The following is a 14,794-nucleotide window of genomic DNA, read 5'->3' as shown; positions in this document are numbered from 1 at the left end:
CTGACTGTGAAGAAAAATCCCCAGGACTTCCCTGGTGGCACAGTGGTTAAGAATCAGCCTGTCAACACAGCAGACACGGGTTCGAGCCCTGGTAGGGGAAGATACCACATGCCACGGAGCAACTAAGCCCATGTGCCACAACTACTGAAGCCTGCATGCCTAGAGCCTGTGCTCCACAACAAGAGAAGCCACTGCAATGAGAAGCCCACGCACCGCAACAAAGAGTAGCCCCCGCTCTCTGCAACTAGAGAAAGTCTGCGCACAGCAACGAAGACCCAACGCAGCCAAAAATAAATAAATAAATAAATAAATCTATTTAGGAAAAAAAAGAGAAAAATCTCCAATATGCAGCCCTACAAGTTCAATTGAAAAGAAACAAAAAGTTACTCTCTGCCACAAAGTTAATGTTTGGTTTGGGGGGGAAGGAAGGAAAGAAAAACATCCAAAATTAAAATACTCAAGTTTCTTGGAGGCAAAAGATAATTAAAGAGGCATCAGCACACAGGAGACAAAATTCAGAAATAGGAATCAGAAGTGGATCCTAATCCCAACTCCCATTCACTAACTGGATGATCTGGACTTTCTTTGACCCCATTTTCATACTTATAAAATACCTCTCTTCTCTATTGTGTGGAATTTTCATGATGATCCTATGAGCTATATGTATAATAATAGTAAGAGTATAATACAAACGTAAGGAAATATTCTAGTCTCCAGACTGGATTGCCAGTATGCTTTAATAATTATTTTTCCTCCAGTCTGTAGGATTAAATATTTTTACCAACTCAAAAATCCACAAGCCACATTTTTGTCAGCTGCCTCAGCCATATCCAGGAGCACCTATGATCTACGCAGGAGGTAAGGGTGAGAATTATTTATCTGCTAAAATAATAGAAGAAAAGTGATGCTTTGCTGCGTTGGGTTGGGATAAAAAGCCATTTTTTAAAGTACTGAATGTTGTAACTCTGCAGCAACTTCTCGGTAAATTTTCTTCATATAATACTTTTCCCCAGAAAAAATAATTTTTAAGCCATTATTATTTCTTTCCCTCTCTCTCTCTCTCTGTCTCTCATCCAAATCAAATATTTTTCTGTCATAGTCTTCAATAGTCTTGGTACTTTAAATCCTCTTTACCCACTGTGGCTTCAATACCTAAATTAGTCAGGATAAGATAAATTATATTGCAGTAACAAACAAACCCCCACGTCTCAGAGGCTAAGTATATAACAGTTTATTTTTTCCTTTCACAAACACTGCTTGTGAGTCCAGTAGCTGTTCAGAACACCTCCTGACCAGTCATTGTCAGGGAGGTTCATTGGGCTTTCATCTCGTGACTCCATCTCCAATGTGCCTTTCAAGGTTACTACCACGGGGAAGAAGGAATAGACTTGCACATGACTTTTATGGCCAGCAGTGGAAGTGGCATATATCTCATTGCCCTACCTGCAAGGGATGCTGAGAAATGTGAAGGATTATATAGATATTGTTTGCCTCTGTCATATTCTTTTATGGAAATCAGAGTGATTTTGACATATTGAACAAAATAGAATAATTCAGCTTTCGGTGAATATACTTAGTCTCTTTGTGTGTCTCAGGTACACCTAGAAAAGAGGAAAAGTTGAAAAGGTTCTAGCTCTGACTATTTTCTTTTCTGCTGCTAACAGGCCTACAGAAGTGTCTAGAGGCATGCTGGGATGGCTACTAATCCATTTTGTAATAAGAAATTTGGTGGTATAAAGTGTTTTTAAAAAATAAATTAAACACATTTAATACAGAAGAAATTATTTGCCTAGGAAGACAAAGAGTAAAGTTATGAAAGTAGAGGAATGAATAAGAATATTCCCTCCACAGAAACAAATTCGTGTAGTAAAAAAAAAAACAAGTTTTCATCATACCTTTATCTGGTATGACACATATAACTTTGAAAATTTGCAGACTCAGGGACTTTCCTGGCTGTCCAGTGATTAAGACTCTTCCACTGAAGGGGACACAGGTTCGATCTCTGGTTGGGGAACTAAGGATCCCACATGCCACGTGGTGTGGCAAAAAAAAAAAAATTTTGCAGACTCATTTAACATTTTTGAGGCTCAGTTGAAAGTCAGAATGACAACACCAAAATCACTGAGGTATCATGAGCATAAATTTAAAAAAACATAATCATGATTCCATATAACAGTGTTTTTTGGTTAAAAAAAACTAAAAAACATTATTATTACTTTATTTTCACATCCCTCTTAATACCAACTGTATTATTTTCTTTTCAATCTTAAGTGAAAACATGTAGGTGGAATGATCCAGAAAAATCTGAAAACAAACTACCATCATTACATTCTTATCACAGATATTCTGTAACACTTTAGACAAATTTTACATTTGGTATTCGTCACCTATCCATTCTTTCCTTTTCCTGTTCAGTTACATCACCTTAGTCCTGTCCTTCATTGTTTCATAACCAAAGTACTAAAAAGCCACTATAATTTACCTTCCTTGCCTTCCATCTTTCTCCACTTCAATCCAGCCTCTATACCGTGAAAGGCGCATCACCCTTCAACATTGCTTCTGTCATGTCATTTATTTCTCAGACATAATCGCTACTTCCAGAATTCATAGGTCATCATATTTAAAGTTTTAAAAGAGCATGTTCAATGCTATTATTTTATGTATGTTTATATTTATATATTTATACATACTATCTTTATATGTCTTCTGATCTCTGGCAGGTCAGTTTTTTAAAAAATTAATTTTTATTGGAGTATAGTTGCTTTTATCACTTTTAAAAATCAGCCTAACTCCTGCCTCCTTAACAGATCTAACTTATTTGTCCTAACCTTCATGGTGTTTTATTACATAATTACACCTACTATTTACTCAGCTATGTTAAATGCCCCTCCTTGGAATGCCTTCTTCATTCCCCTGTGATTCTCATCCTTTCATGGTCTTCTTAAGTTCTGCTTTGTAAAGTCTTTTCTGGCCAATCTAAAGTTCATTTTCTGTCCTTTATTGAGTCTCTGTTGTCTATAACCCATACTTTACTATATCATTGTTTATGTCTTCATATCTTATTAACTGTTAAAAAAAATTCCTGAAATCCTCTTGCTGTAGCTACTATCAATTCCTCTTGTTTGATTCTCACTGCAAATGGAGAACACATGATCATCCCGTCAGGGTATAAGCAGTATTTGTTGTTTTAAATTACTCTTTATTTTTGCCTTCACCAGTTGAAAACTCAGCTTAGGGAGAGCTACATTTGTTTTCACTTCTAGAGAAAAATACAGTTACCTTTAAACCATTTGATGAAGCAATAGGATTTAGCCTTCCAATAGGACACATAGATGAGTGAACAAAGTAAGAAGCCGGTAGGTTAAATTGTTCTAATAATAAACATTCCCTGAGCATATGATCTTATTCTACTTGATAAATAAGGCAGCTGTAAGAAATTGATAAAATTGAGGCTTATGTTGGGCCCTGCGTGTTTTCTCTCGACAGGTCAAGTGGGTCCAATGGGCCCAGAAGGCTCTGCTCTAGCACGTGGAAATGCAGGGATAGCTTATCCAGTGGTAGGGAGAGAAAACCCTCCAGCTGTGGAAGTGAAAGAGACAGTCCGGAAGTATTTCCCTGAGACCTGGATCTGGGACTTGGTGGCACTCGAGTAAGTTGTGTGTTGCCCAGAATTGAGTTCATAAAAGGATTTGAATTCTCCTCTATAATTCTGGTGTGATCATTGGTTCCTGATCCTTTCCGTTCTGCTCCGCTCTTTTCTGGTAGTTATTTAGATTCACAGTTCATTTATCTCACAGCTAAACAATGCAATCTTCTTTTTCTAATTTGGTCCTGAGATACTTAAAATAACAGAAAGTAGGAAGCTACCCTCGACCCTAAAAAGAAAAAAAAAAAAACTTTCAGAGACCTCATTATGAACACCAAACCTTATATCAAGTTTAACATTTAGCACACTAAGTTTTCATGCTCTAGGATCAGCTGTGGTGCTTGCTAAAGAGGGGACTCATTGACTCTCCTCCTCTTTTTCCCCTCCCTAGCATATCGGGTAGAAGTGAGTTGGCAGTGAAGGTCCCTGACACCATCACGGAGTGGAAGGCTGGCGCACTCTGCTTGTCTGGAACGGCAGGGCTTGGCCTCTCCCCCACCATCTCTCTTACAGCCTTCCAGCCCTTCTTCCTGGAACTCACTCTTCCCTACTCTGTGGTTCGAGGAGAAGCCTTCACACTCAAAGCCACTGCATTCAGCTATGTGTCCCATTGCATTCGGGTAAGGGCACTTCTCGACGTAAGCAAAAGTAGAAGGAAGGAACAAAATCACCGTTCATTACCTAGATTTCCCAGGTAATCTCCTAGTAAGTCATAATTGAACATGATGTAGCCTAATTTTAGAATGGAATAAGTACTAAGAACAAAGCTCCCCAACAGGTCTGAGGTGGTAAGGTTATATTTATTCAGGACTCTGCATTATTTGTGTATTCCTAAATTCAGATATTACTTCCCCCTGATTATTTTTTCACTCTAACTAAAGAAAATATCTCTTCCTTGTGTTGGCACAAGCCTAAATCCTGAGTATTTATCCTGATTCCTGTCAGTTTTTCGAAGTCCTAATGGCAAACATCTAAACTACAAAATATTTGACAGGATTTACCTTGTTTGAACAGTTTCTCAAAGCCTCTCAATTAGTATGCATTGTCCCTTTAAGCTTCTTCCCCCTGTTACTGACCTTTTCCCTGTGTTCTTTCTCAAATTTGTGGGTGGGAATGGGGGACAGGTCAGCGTGCAGCTGGAGGTCTCTCCTGCCTTCTTGGCCATCCCAGTAGAAAAGAATGAAGAATCTCACTGTGTCTGTGGAAATAAGCAGAAAACTGTGTCCTGGGCTGTTACCCCAAAGTCACTGGGTGAGTGGTAAAGTTGTTCACAAATCCTACTTCTTATGTTGTAATGATTTGCTTTCCATTCTCACTCAGATGCATGTTTTTTTCTCCTCCTTTGACAATGATCGATTGAAAGAAAACCGTTATAAATATTGGAGAGGCTTAAAAAGAAGAAACCATTCAATATAGAATCACTGTTTAACTCCTTAAGAATCTTATTCCCCAGGAAAGGTGAATTTCACAGCTACTGCAGAAGCCCTGCAGTCTCAGGAACTGTGTGACACTGAGGTGCCCCACGTCCCAGCACCTGGACAGAAGGACACTGTAGTCAAGCCCTTATTTGTTGAGGTATGCGGGTCTACTTTCTCTGAGTCTCAGAGGCCTTATTATGTAAATCACATTATCTAATAGGTATGCGACAGTGACATTTCATTCCCAAGAATATGAATATGTCCACAGCTCAAGTTTTCACTAACAGTTTTTCTCCTAAAAGTGATTGCTTTTTCTCTATCACTATCTACATTCACTATCACTTTTTGATTTTTTTCTTTCAATACAAAGCCTGAAGGAATAGAAAAGGAGGAAACTTTCAACACACTTCTTTGTGCTTCCGGTAAGTGTCAAAAAATAGATAAAATTCTTTTGTTAAGCCACTTGCCAAAGTATATAGTTGTGAAATGCCCTTTGGGGCATGTTTCCTCTGGGGGAAAAAAAGGAAACAAGTATACTATCCCATGTGCAAATCAAAGGACATTTGATGGAGAACAATCTTTTCCTGATAAAGACATAGAGAAGTTAAGAGACTCACCTAAAAGCTCTTGGCTAATAATGAAGACAAAAGCTGATGACCATAGGACAGGATTCTTTCCAAATCCGCCTGTGCTTCCCAAACTTCTTCCAACACAATTTTCAAACTATTGAAATATCTTTGTGGCACTAGTACTATTGGTTATTCTGTTAATAGTTGAAGTGTACTCATGTTTTTATTTAAACAAGTTATTTTAAGAAGAACTTTAGGTCATTAACATATATAGAAAACCAATCTTTTTCTATTACACTTAAAACTACCATTTAAATATTCACACAGTCATTAAAAAATTAGTATTAAAATATTCAACTCTGCACTATCTAAAATCATCTAGAGAACAGCGCTTAGTCTACAGAGCTCTTCTCTTCTCTACATAAGTATCCCCCGATAATCTCATCTAGTCACAGAACTTCAATAACAACTTTGTACCAGAGACCACAAAATATACATCTTTGGTCCACACCTCTTTCCTAAACCCAGACTCATGTATTCAGCTGCTCCCTTATCACCTGCATTTCTAAGCCTGGAGGCCTAAGAGGCATCTCAAAACCAGCATGTTCAAAACTGAACCTCTGCTTAGTCCGCATAAGCCTGCTCCTCCTACAATTTTCTCCATCTCAGATGATGGAAATTCCATTCTTCTACTTGCTGGAGATAAAAAAATTTTGGAGTCATCCATTATTATGTCCTTTCTCTTCTACTCCACACCCAATCCATTCCCAAATCTAGCTGGTTGAACCTTTAAATATATCTGAAATCTGTCCACTTTTCATCATGTCCACTCTTACTCTAGACCTTCCTCTCTTGGACCAACTCAGTCCCCTCCTAACTGGACTCCTGGTCATCTCCCCCTGTTCCTATACAACAAGAGGGATCATTTAAAGCATATTTCAGATCATGTCCCTCCTTTGTTCAAAGTTTTCCACGAGTCTCCCATATCCCTCAAAGTTAAAGACTATGTCTCCAGCATCACCTACAAAGCCTTTCTATCCTCATGACTTCATATCCTGTTACCCTCTCCCCTACTCACCCTGCTCCTCTAATCTGATTTTAGAACACACCCAGCATGCTCTAATCTCTGGAGTCTTTTAACATTTTGTTCCTTCTTCCTGCAAGTCTCTTCCCCTAGATATCTATAAATTTTACTCCCTGACTTACTTAGTGTCAGTCACCTATGATTTTTTTAATCAATGAGCTTTATCATTGGGAACCTTCTCCCCACACCCTGTACTTCCTGATTTGCCTTGCCTCACTAGCTCACCCATATAAGCACTTAATCTGCTTCATTTTTCTCTATAGAACTTACCGGTATCTATCACACTAAATATTTATTTGTTATTTTATTACTCCCATCAAAATGAAAACTCTAGGATGTCGGGAAATTTCTTTTGCAAATTGCTATATCATTGCACTTAAAACGGAATCTGGTACATAGCATGCACTTAATACATATTTATGGAGTGAATATGATTTTTTTACAACCACAGCTATAGTAGAACTTAACATAAACAATGAAGAGAAAGAAATAAATATAACATAAGGTATACACTTATAAGGAAATCTATAGAAATTTAACACAAATATATATGATTAATATGAACTTCACTGTGAGATGAATTGTGGCTTTAGGAGAAACTTAGATTGCATCAAAGAGATTATATAATGACCAAGAGAAATGAGATGTTGGATCTTGATCATATAGATGAAAAAAATTCAAATAAATCTAGAACATTTCTCTCATTTTTCCCTCCCTTATATATATTTGTCTTGTTTCATTAGAAACCGGAGAACCTGAAAAGTTGTCACTAAAACTTCCTTCAAATGTGGTTGAAGGCTCTGCCAGGGCAACACATTCAGTTTTGGGTGAGTCTCCCAGCCCGAAAGAAGCAGTTGTCCATCCCCATAATTCTAGTGCATGGGGCCTCACCATCCCTTACTAATGAACTGTCTGAGTCTAGGCGTTGGATTGAGAGAAAGAGCACCAAGCTAAGGACTGCACTGTTGAATAGATGTTGTGCTACATCTTATACCTTGATACACTCTAAAAAGTAAAAAGGGCCATCTCTTTGTGCCCTCATCTTCAAGAGACTGGCTAGGTAGTGATGCTTCCTAAGAGATTTAAAAATAATTGTTTTTTACCAGATTTGTGGCTCATCAGAAAGATGTATCCTACCATTCAGATTTTTTCCTATTTTTTCCATCCTTGAACTATCTACTTTATTGTTCCCACATTTCTCTTTCCTTTCTATTTCTTGTTTTCCTTCACCTCTTATGCTTACTTTTCCTCCCCTTTATATATGATTTGACTTCTCACTTAGTTAGTAATCTATCTTCTTATCCCAACGTAAATCAGCTCTGAGTTCCTCTGATTTTTTTTTTTAATATCTTTCATTCCCCAGGTGATATACTAGGCTCTGCAATGCAAAATCTTCAGAATCTTCTCCAGATGCCCTATGGCTGTGGAGAGCAGAATATGGTCCTTTTTGCCCCTAACATCTATGTTCTGAACTATCTGAATGAGACAGGACTGCTGACAGAGAAGATCAAGTCCACAGCCATCAGCCACCTCATCAGTGGTGAGAGATTTTACCCCAAAAGGAAAAACATCAACTGATTCCCTAAATATCTCCTCCAGTGAACTCAAGTCAACATCCCTTTGATTAAGATTTAATAATTATTGTTGCTGTGATATCCAACAAGTTGTCCCACTATACAACCAGGAAATTCCATGGTATCATCAAGTCTTGGAGACTTCGTGGTAACACAGTAGTTTCCCTGTGACACCTCAACCAGTTTTGAGGAAAACCCTGATTCATTCTCCAATGTCTCTGCTATTTCATAAATCTATGCAAACTTCCTCTTCAGGTTACCAAAGACAGTTGAATTATAAGCACAGCGATGGTTCTTACAGCACCTTTGGGGATCGTCATAGTAGAAGTCAGGGAAACACTTGGTAAGATAATTATTTCCATATGTTCTCTGTAGATCCACAGTATTTCAAAATTCTGGAAATAGCTATTCTCTGATACCTGGAGTTCATGCACAGAAATTTGTTATCCTTTTTTCTTTTCTTAATTGGAGTATAATTGCTTTACAATGGTGTGTTAGTTTCTGCTTTATAACAAAGTGAATCAACTATACGTATACATATATCCCCATATCTCCTCCCTCTTGAGTCTCCCTCCCACCTTCCCTATCCTACCCCTCTAGGTGGTCACAAAGCACGGAGCTGATCTCCCTGTGCTATGAGGCTGCTTCCCACTAGCTAGCTATTTTACATTTGGTAGTGTATATATGTCCATGCCACTCTCTCACTTCATCCCAGCTTACCCTTCCCACTCCCTGTGTCCCCAGGTCCATTCTCTACGTCTGCGTCTTTATTCCTGTCCTGCCCCTAGGTTCTTCAGAGCCTTTGTTTTTTTTTTTTAGATTCCATATATATGTGTTAGCATATGGTATTTGTTTTTCTCTTTCTGACTTCACTCTGTATGACAGACTCTAGGACCATCCACCTCACTACAAATAACTCAGTTTCGTTTCTTTTTATGGCTGAGTAATATTCCATTGTATATATGTGCCACATCTTCTTTATCCATTCATCTGTAGATGGACACTTAGGTTGCTTCCATGTCCTGGCTATTGTAAATAGTGCTGCAGTGAACAACGTGGTACATGACTCTCTTTGAACTATGGTTTCCTCAGGGTACATGCCCAGGAGTGGGATAGCTGTGTTGTATGGTAGTTGTATTTGTAGCTTTTTAAGGACCCTCCATACTGTTCTCCACAGTGGCTGTATCAATTTACATTCCTCCCAACAGTGCAAGAGGGTTCCCTTTTCTCTACACCGTCTCCAGCATTTATTGTTTGTAGATTTTTTGATGATGGCCATTCTGACCAGTGTGAGGTGATAACTCATTGTAGTTTTGATTTGCATTTCTCTAATGATTAGTGATGTTGAGCATTCTTTCATGTGTTTGTTGTCCATCAGTTTATCTTCTTTGGGGAAATGTCTATTTAGGTCTTCTGCCCATTTTGTTATCCTTTAAAAACTCCTATGTGTGTCATCACTAGTGGAGGATCTCACCATTTCATCTATGAAAGCTCACTGTTCTGACAGTATAGTAAATAGCAGTAAAGTAAGGATCCCCCAAAATGGAAATAGAAGGCAGAAAATGTCATAATGTGAAATAATAGAGGAAAACGCTTCTACATTAAGGGAGGAGAGGAGGGGAAGGACAGAAAGAGACTGTGATGTAGTAAAATCATTCAGAAAATGGCAATTTTGGTGGTGGGAAGGCACAACATTTTACACATTTCACAAACATTTTATGAGAAAAAAAAGTGAAAAGTATCGACTCTGGAGAAACCCATCAAGTTGAGACATTTTAAAACAGATTCAGAAGTTTGCTGGACAAATAAGAGTATATTCAGTATTCAAGTATCATTTTGCCACCAATTTTCTCCACGGAACTGTGAAGCTACCTGGAGGCAACTGCACACAGTGAGCTTTAAAAGTGAGATGGTCCTCAGGTCTCCATCTCTTCCTTGCTGGACAGGCTCACTGCATTTGTATTCAAGTCCTTCGCTCAAGCCCAGTCATACATCTTTGTGGAGGACTCGCACATCATGAACTCCCTTACCTGGCTCTCACAGAAGCAAAAGGAAAATGGTTGTTTCCAGCGTTCTGGATCATTGTTAAACAATGCTATTAAGGTGATGCCTTTAAATTTGTTCTGGGCCCTGAAGACAGTGACATGTAGGAGCTACGATGCTCCTATTGATTCCTCAAGTCCTGGTGACATAGCTCCGAGAAGGAAAGTAGACTCTAAAGCTTCTGAAACCTAGCAATAAATTAGTTGTTTGTATTGAAAGAAAATAGCATGCCCCAAAAGCTCCAATACATTAATAAAAGTGAGGGAAAGTGATTTGGGACAGATTTAAGAATTTTAGGGTGAAGGAGGAAGGGGAAAATCAATAATACTGCCCAAGGAAAGATGCTTTCTAGTGAAGATGGCCAAGGGGAAAATTAGAGTTAGCTGATTCTGGCTGATGAATACTGGAGTGTTAGTGTCTCTGCCTCTGATCCTTACAGGGCGGGGTAGACGATGAGGTGACGCTCTCTGCCTACATCACCATTGCTCTGCTGGAGATGCCACTGCCTGCCACTGTATGTACTGCCACACTCCCTGGACCTCCCTCACAAATGTAAGGAATAAAACTCATGGAACTATGAATCTCTGAGGAAAATGAGTTGTGATTTTCATGTTATTTAATATTAGTATATTTCACTAGAGCATGAAGGATGACAGAGCCTTTGGGAAGCTGCAAAGAAAATTACCCTCTGGTCAGACTGTGATGTTGCACCGGCACTTCGGGGCATTGAATCTAGGGTTACCCTGGAGACAGTTCATTAGCCTGGTTCTATCTTAAGGTCCATCTTCTTTATAGCACCCAGTTGTCCGCAGTGCCCTATTCTGCCTGGAAAGGGCCTGGGAGTCTACTTCAGAGGCCCAAGGAAGTCTTGTCTATACCAAGGCATTATTGGCCTATGCCTTTGCTCTAGCAGGAAACCAGGCCAAACGAAGTGAGCTGCTTGAATCACTAGACAAAGAGGCTGTAAAAGAAGGTAAGAGCTGCTACTGCAAAAGTGACTTCCAAAAATCACCAGTGATCAAAGGGAGAGGACCTATTAAATTCACACATATCATGCTTATATTATATTCTATCCATTATATTATTATAAGAAGATGATGATTTATTATTGACCTAACACTTAAGTTCTCTGGGTGACATGGGTCATTTTATCAATTCACACATTATAGACTTTAAACAGCCCAGCTTCTAATATCACACAAGTATGTAACAGACACAAAGACACAATGTGATTTGCTAGAACCTCAATTTACTTTCATGGCAAAGATTAGCTTGATTGGTGATTATTTAATACTTTCACTTCATGTATGTCCATTCACTAGGTGAGCTCTAATTATAATGATCATTAATGAATTAGGTTTTGAAAATGTTCTCTAAGCTTAAGATTGTATCCTTTTTTATCTCAAAGAGGACTCAATCCACTGGCAACGTCCTGGGAAACCTCAAGAAGTTAATGCACTCTATTATCAACCCCGGGCTCCTTCTGTTGAAGTGGAGATGACAGCTTACACTCTCCTTGCCTATCTTACTGCCCAGCCTGCCCCATCTTCAGAAGACCTGTCTGTGGCTACACGGATTGTGAAATGGATCACCAAGCAACAAAACCCCAGTGGGGGCTTCTCCTCCACTCAGGTCTGTGAAGAGACTCTAGGAAGAAAAATAAATATACTAATACCCATGTAGACACAACCACATTCTAGGAGTTGAATAATTGAATAATGTTTCTAATTTATACTCTGTCTATTCCTCCGTCACCAGAAAGGTTCCAGCCTCATTATTTTATATATGGATTATTTCTCTGTCCTCTGCACAATCTCTCATATTTTCTCTCCTTAGTGGATCCTCATCCATAAAGTCGATCAACCTTCCTAAAGCAATGTTTTCATAAGATTACTTCCCTTGGGGACTTCCCTGGTGGTCCAGTGGTTAAGACTCCATGCTTCCACTGCAGGGGGTGCAGCTTCGATCCCTGGTCAAGGAACTAAGATTCCTCACGCTGCGTGGCATGGCCAAAAGGCTGATCCCTCCTCTTTTTCTGGAATTGGCTCACTCTTTTCCATGTCTTTACTACAACAACATTTCCCTCCCTGGTACTGCCTGATGCCTCTCTTCTGTCTTTATAAACCTTTCTCATTATTCAGAGATAATCTTATTTCTCACCTTCTTCATAGCATTTTCTTATTATGCTAGCTCCAATTTCTTCTCCATTCTCTGAATTTTTCCAACAAATGTTGTTATATAAATTTATAATTATTGAAATATCCTCTACGTCAAATATTTGAGTCTCATTCCCATATGTACACTGTAAACTACTTGAACAAGGAAACTTCATTTCCCCCAAAGTTCCTAGAATAGTTCATGATTAATAACCAGGTCTGAATTGACTTGAAATCCAGTTAATGAACTGTGTTTATGACTAAATAACTCTGAGAACAGTGTTGATATGGTTTACATCTGGTATGATTTTGTTACCTTCCTCTCCTGTGCTTTCTGAACCCATCTTTTTTCAGGATACAGTGGTAGCTCTCCAAGCGCTCTCCAAGTATGGAGCAGCAACTTTCACTAAAAGGGAGAAAGCAGCTACAGTCACCATCAAGTCTTCAGAGACCTTCTCTGAAGAATTCCAAGTAGATGAAGGCAATCGCCTATTGCTGCAGGAGGTCGCTTTGCCAGAGGTTCCAGGGGAGTACAGCATGGCAGTGTCAGGGTCGGGATGTGTGTACCTCCAGGTGAGACTGCCAGGGTTCAGGCAATGCCACAAATGGGAGAACAAGTCTCAAGAATTCCATTTGAACTTCAAAATAGAAAAAGAAACATGTCCTAAGGGGAGGTATAAATCACGTAGAAGAGATAGACTATTTGAGTGTAAAAATAAAGGATTTTTTTTTCAATTTGTTTTAGACATCCCTGAGATATAATATCCTGCCCAAGAAAGAAGGAAAATCTCCCTTTACTCTGAAAGTTGATACTCTCCCCAAGAATTGTGATGGAGTCAATGCTCACAGCAAAGTCCAGATTCTCATCAACATTAGGTAAATCCTAAACCACTATGAGACATTTTGTAGAATATAGTGAAATAGAGTTTCTTGTGCAGGGGATCTTCACTGTCCAAGGTCATACATAATAAACAAGAAATTCTTGCAATAGTTATTTAAAAGAAAATTTTCTTCACTCTTACTGAAAAGCCTTAACATTGAGAATATGATGTTACCATACCTGCAGAGTATGCATTCATAATGAGTTTTCCAAACAACTATAGCAGAAGAAAATAGAGTAGATGGCAAAGCTGAGTGGTAGCCAGGGATGAGGAACGGTAGAAATAAAAGAGGAGAGACTTCCGTCTTGAATGAATTCCAAAGAATTTTGTTTGACTGCCTTGTCCCTATGCCTTGACTTCATAGTTATACTGGGGAACGACCCAGCTCCAACATGGTCATTGTTGATGTGAAGATGGTATCAGGCTTCATACCTGTGAAAGCATCAGTGAAAAAGGTAAACCCTAAGTTTCTTACAGATAGCAAAGTCATGGCAAATGCTGTCAATTTTATTTTGTTGATTCAGTTCTCCAAGAGGTTTATTCCCTCAAACTTGTTTCTCTAGTGTGTGTTTCCATCATTTTAAAAGTGGGCATCCTAGCTATGTGGTCTCAACTATAAAATATAAACATGGTTAATAATGTTCCAGCAGGCCCTGAGACTTCTAGGAATGTGTAGTGCATTGAATTATCTTCCAACTATGTACAAAAAGAAAAAGGGAGACTATATCATATGTAAGCATATACATATATTCTCCTTATTTTATATAGTTGGAAGATAATTCCCTCTCTAAATAGATGATAGATAGATAGATAAGGAGGGTTTAATAAATATTACTTTTATTATTTTTATTATTATTACTATTATTCTTGAAGAAATCAAAATTAGTGTTTGGATGTCTCTGAGAAGCCATTTAGAACATAAATACCTGAAAACTGCCTCAGCCTGAAAGTTCCTCATCCCATATCTTTGGCCTTTCCTCTTGGTCAACAGCTCCAAGAAAGGCCTCAGATTCAAAGGACTGAAGTGAGCACCAACCACGTCCTGATTTACTTTGAAGAGGTAAGATTCTCTGTGATTCTGCTAGATCTGGAAGAACCACTACAGATTCTAACAAACCAACCCAGGTTCCAAAGAGTGTATTTCACCTACACAACTTACCATATTATAAAACTCCCTGGAATAGCATTTATGAATTGTGGGGAAAGAAAATAGCTACAGAGGGAAACAAAGCTGGGCCAGGTCAACAAAGCTCAATTTACTACATTTGACTGTCCATAGAATCGTCTTTTTGCCCTTCTTTTATCTGTCATTGAGTGTATTATGCAAATCTTAAAACCTCTCGTTCTTTCCACAGGTTTTGGTGCAGAGGACAGCATAAGTACAGGGTTTGATACTATCTTAAGAAAAGAGTAACTGAGTTAA

At 38.7% G+C, this 14,794-nt stretch overlaps 1 protein-coding gene and 1 long non-coding RNA gene across 2 annotated transcripts in view; one reads left to right on the top strand and one right to left on the bottom strand.

Moving 5' to 3' along the window:
- Positions 1–14,794, bottom strand: part of LOC111176742 (uncharacterized) — a 172,194-nt gene that overhangs the window by 27,261 nt on the left and 130,139 nt on the right. Inside the window, exons 7-9 of the long non-coding RNA XR_004023424.2 lie at positions 13,551–13,803; positions 12,807–13,128; positions 4,723–4,844 (exon numbers count right to left, since the gene is read on the bottom strand). This is a non-coding gene — a long non-coding RNA (uncharacterized LOC111176742). The remainder of the gene's footprint in view (positions 1–4,722; positions 4,845–12,806; positions 13,129–13,550; positions 13,804–14,794) is intronic.
- LOC111176736 (pregnancy zone protein-like) overlaps positions 1–14,794 on the top strand; it is a 40,579-nt gene that overhangs the window by 25,139 nt on the left and 646 nt on the right. The window contains exons 17-33 of the mRNA XM_089920271.1: positions 759–858; positions 3,493–3,649; positions 4,038–4,266; positions 4,771–4,897; positions 5,100–5,221; positions 5,435–5,486; positions 7,461–7,544; positions 8,081–8,257; positions 8,547–8,634; positions 10,238–10,394; positions 10,774–10,848; positions 11,130–11,307; positions 11,743–11,966; positions 12,845–13,063; positions 13,236–13,366; positions 13,736–13,826; positions 14,363–14,431. Coding sequence (XP_089776397.1) covers positions 759–858; positions 3,493–3,649; positions 4,038–4,266; positions 4,771–4,897; positions 5,100–5,221; positions 5,435–5,486; positions 7,461–7,544; positions 8,081–8,257; positions 8,547–8,634; positions 10,238–10,394; positions 10,774–10,848; positions 11,130–11,307; positions 11,743–11,966; positions 12,845–13,063; positions 13,236–13,366; positions 13,736–13,826; positions 14,363–14,431 — 2,280 coding nt within the window. The remainder of the gene's footprint in view (positions 1–758; positions 859–3,492; positions 3,650–4,037; positions 4,267–4,770; positions 4,898–5,099; positions 5,222–5,434; positions 5,487–7,460; positions 7,545–8,080; positions 8,258–8,546; positions 8,635–10,237; positions 10,395–10,773; positions 10,849–11,129; positions 11,308–11,742; positions 11,967–12,844; positions 13,064–13,235; positions 13,367–13,735; positions 13,827–14,362; positions 14,432–14,794) is intronic.

The sequence above is a fragment of the Delphinapterus leucas genome, chromosome 11 (genome assembly GCF_059928025.1).
Source record: "Delphinapterus leucas isolate spDelLeu-1000000601 "Yukka" chromosome 11, BTC_Dleu_Yukka2, whole genome shotgun sequence".
Lineage (NCBI taxonomy): Eukaryota > Metazoa > Chordata > Mammalia > Artiodactyla > Monodontidae > Delphinapterus > Delphinapterus leucas.
The sequence above is the reverse complement of the archived record's forward strand: the minus strand, read 5'-3'. Positions and strand labels throughout refer to the sequence as shown.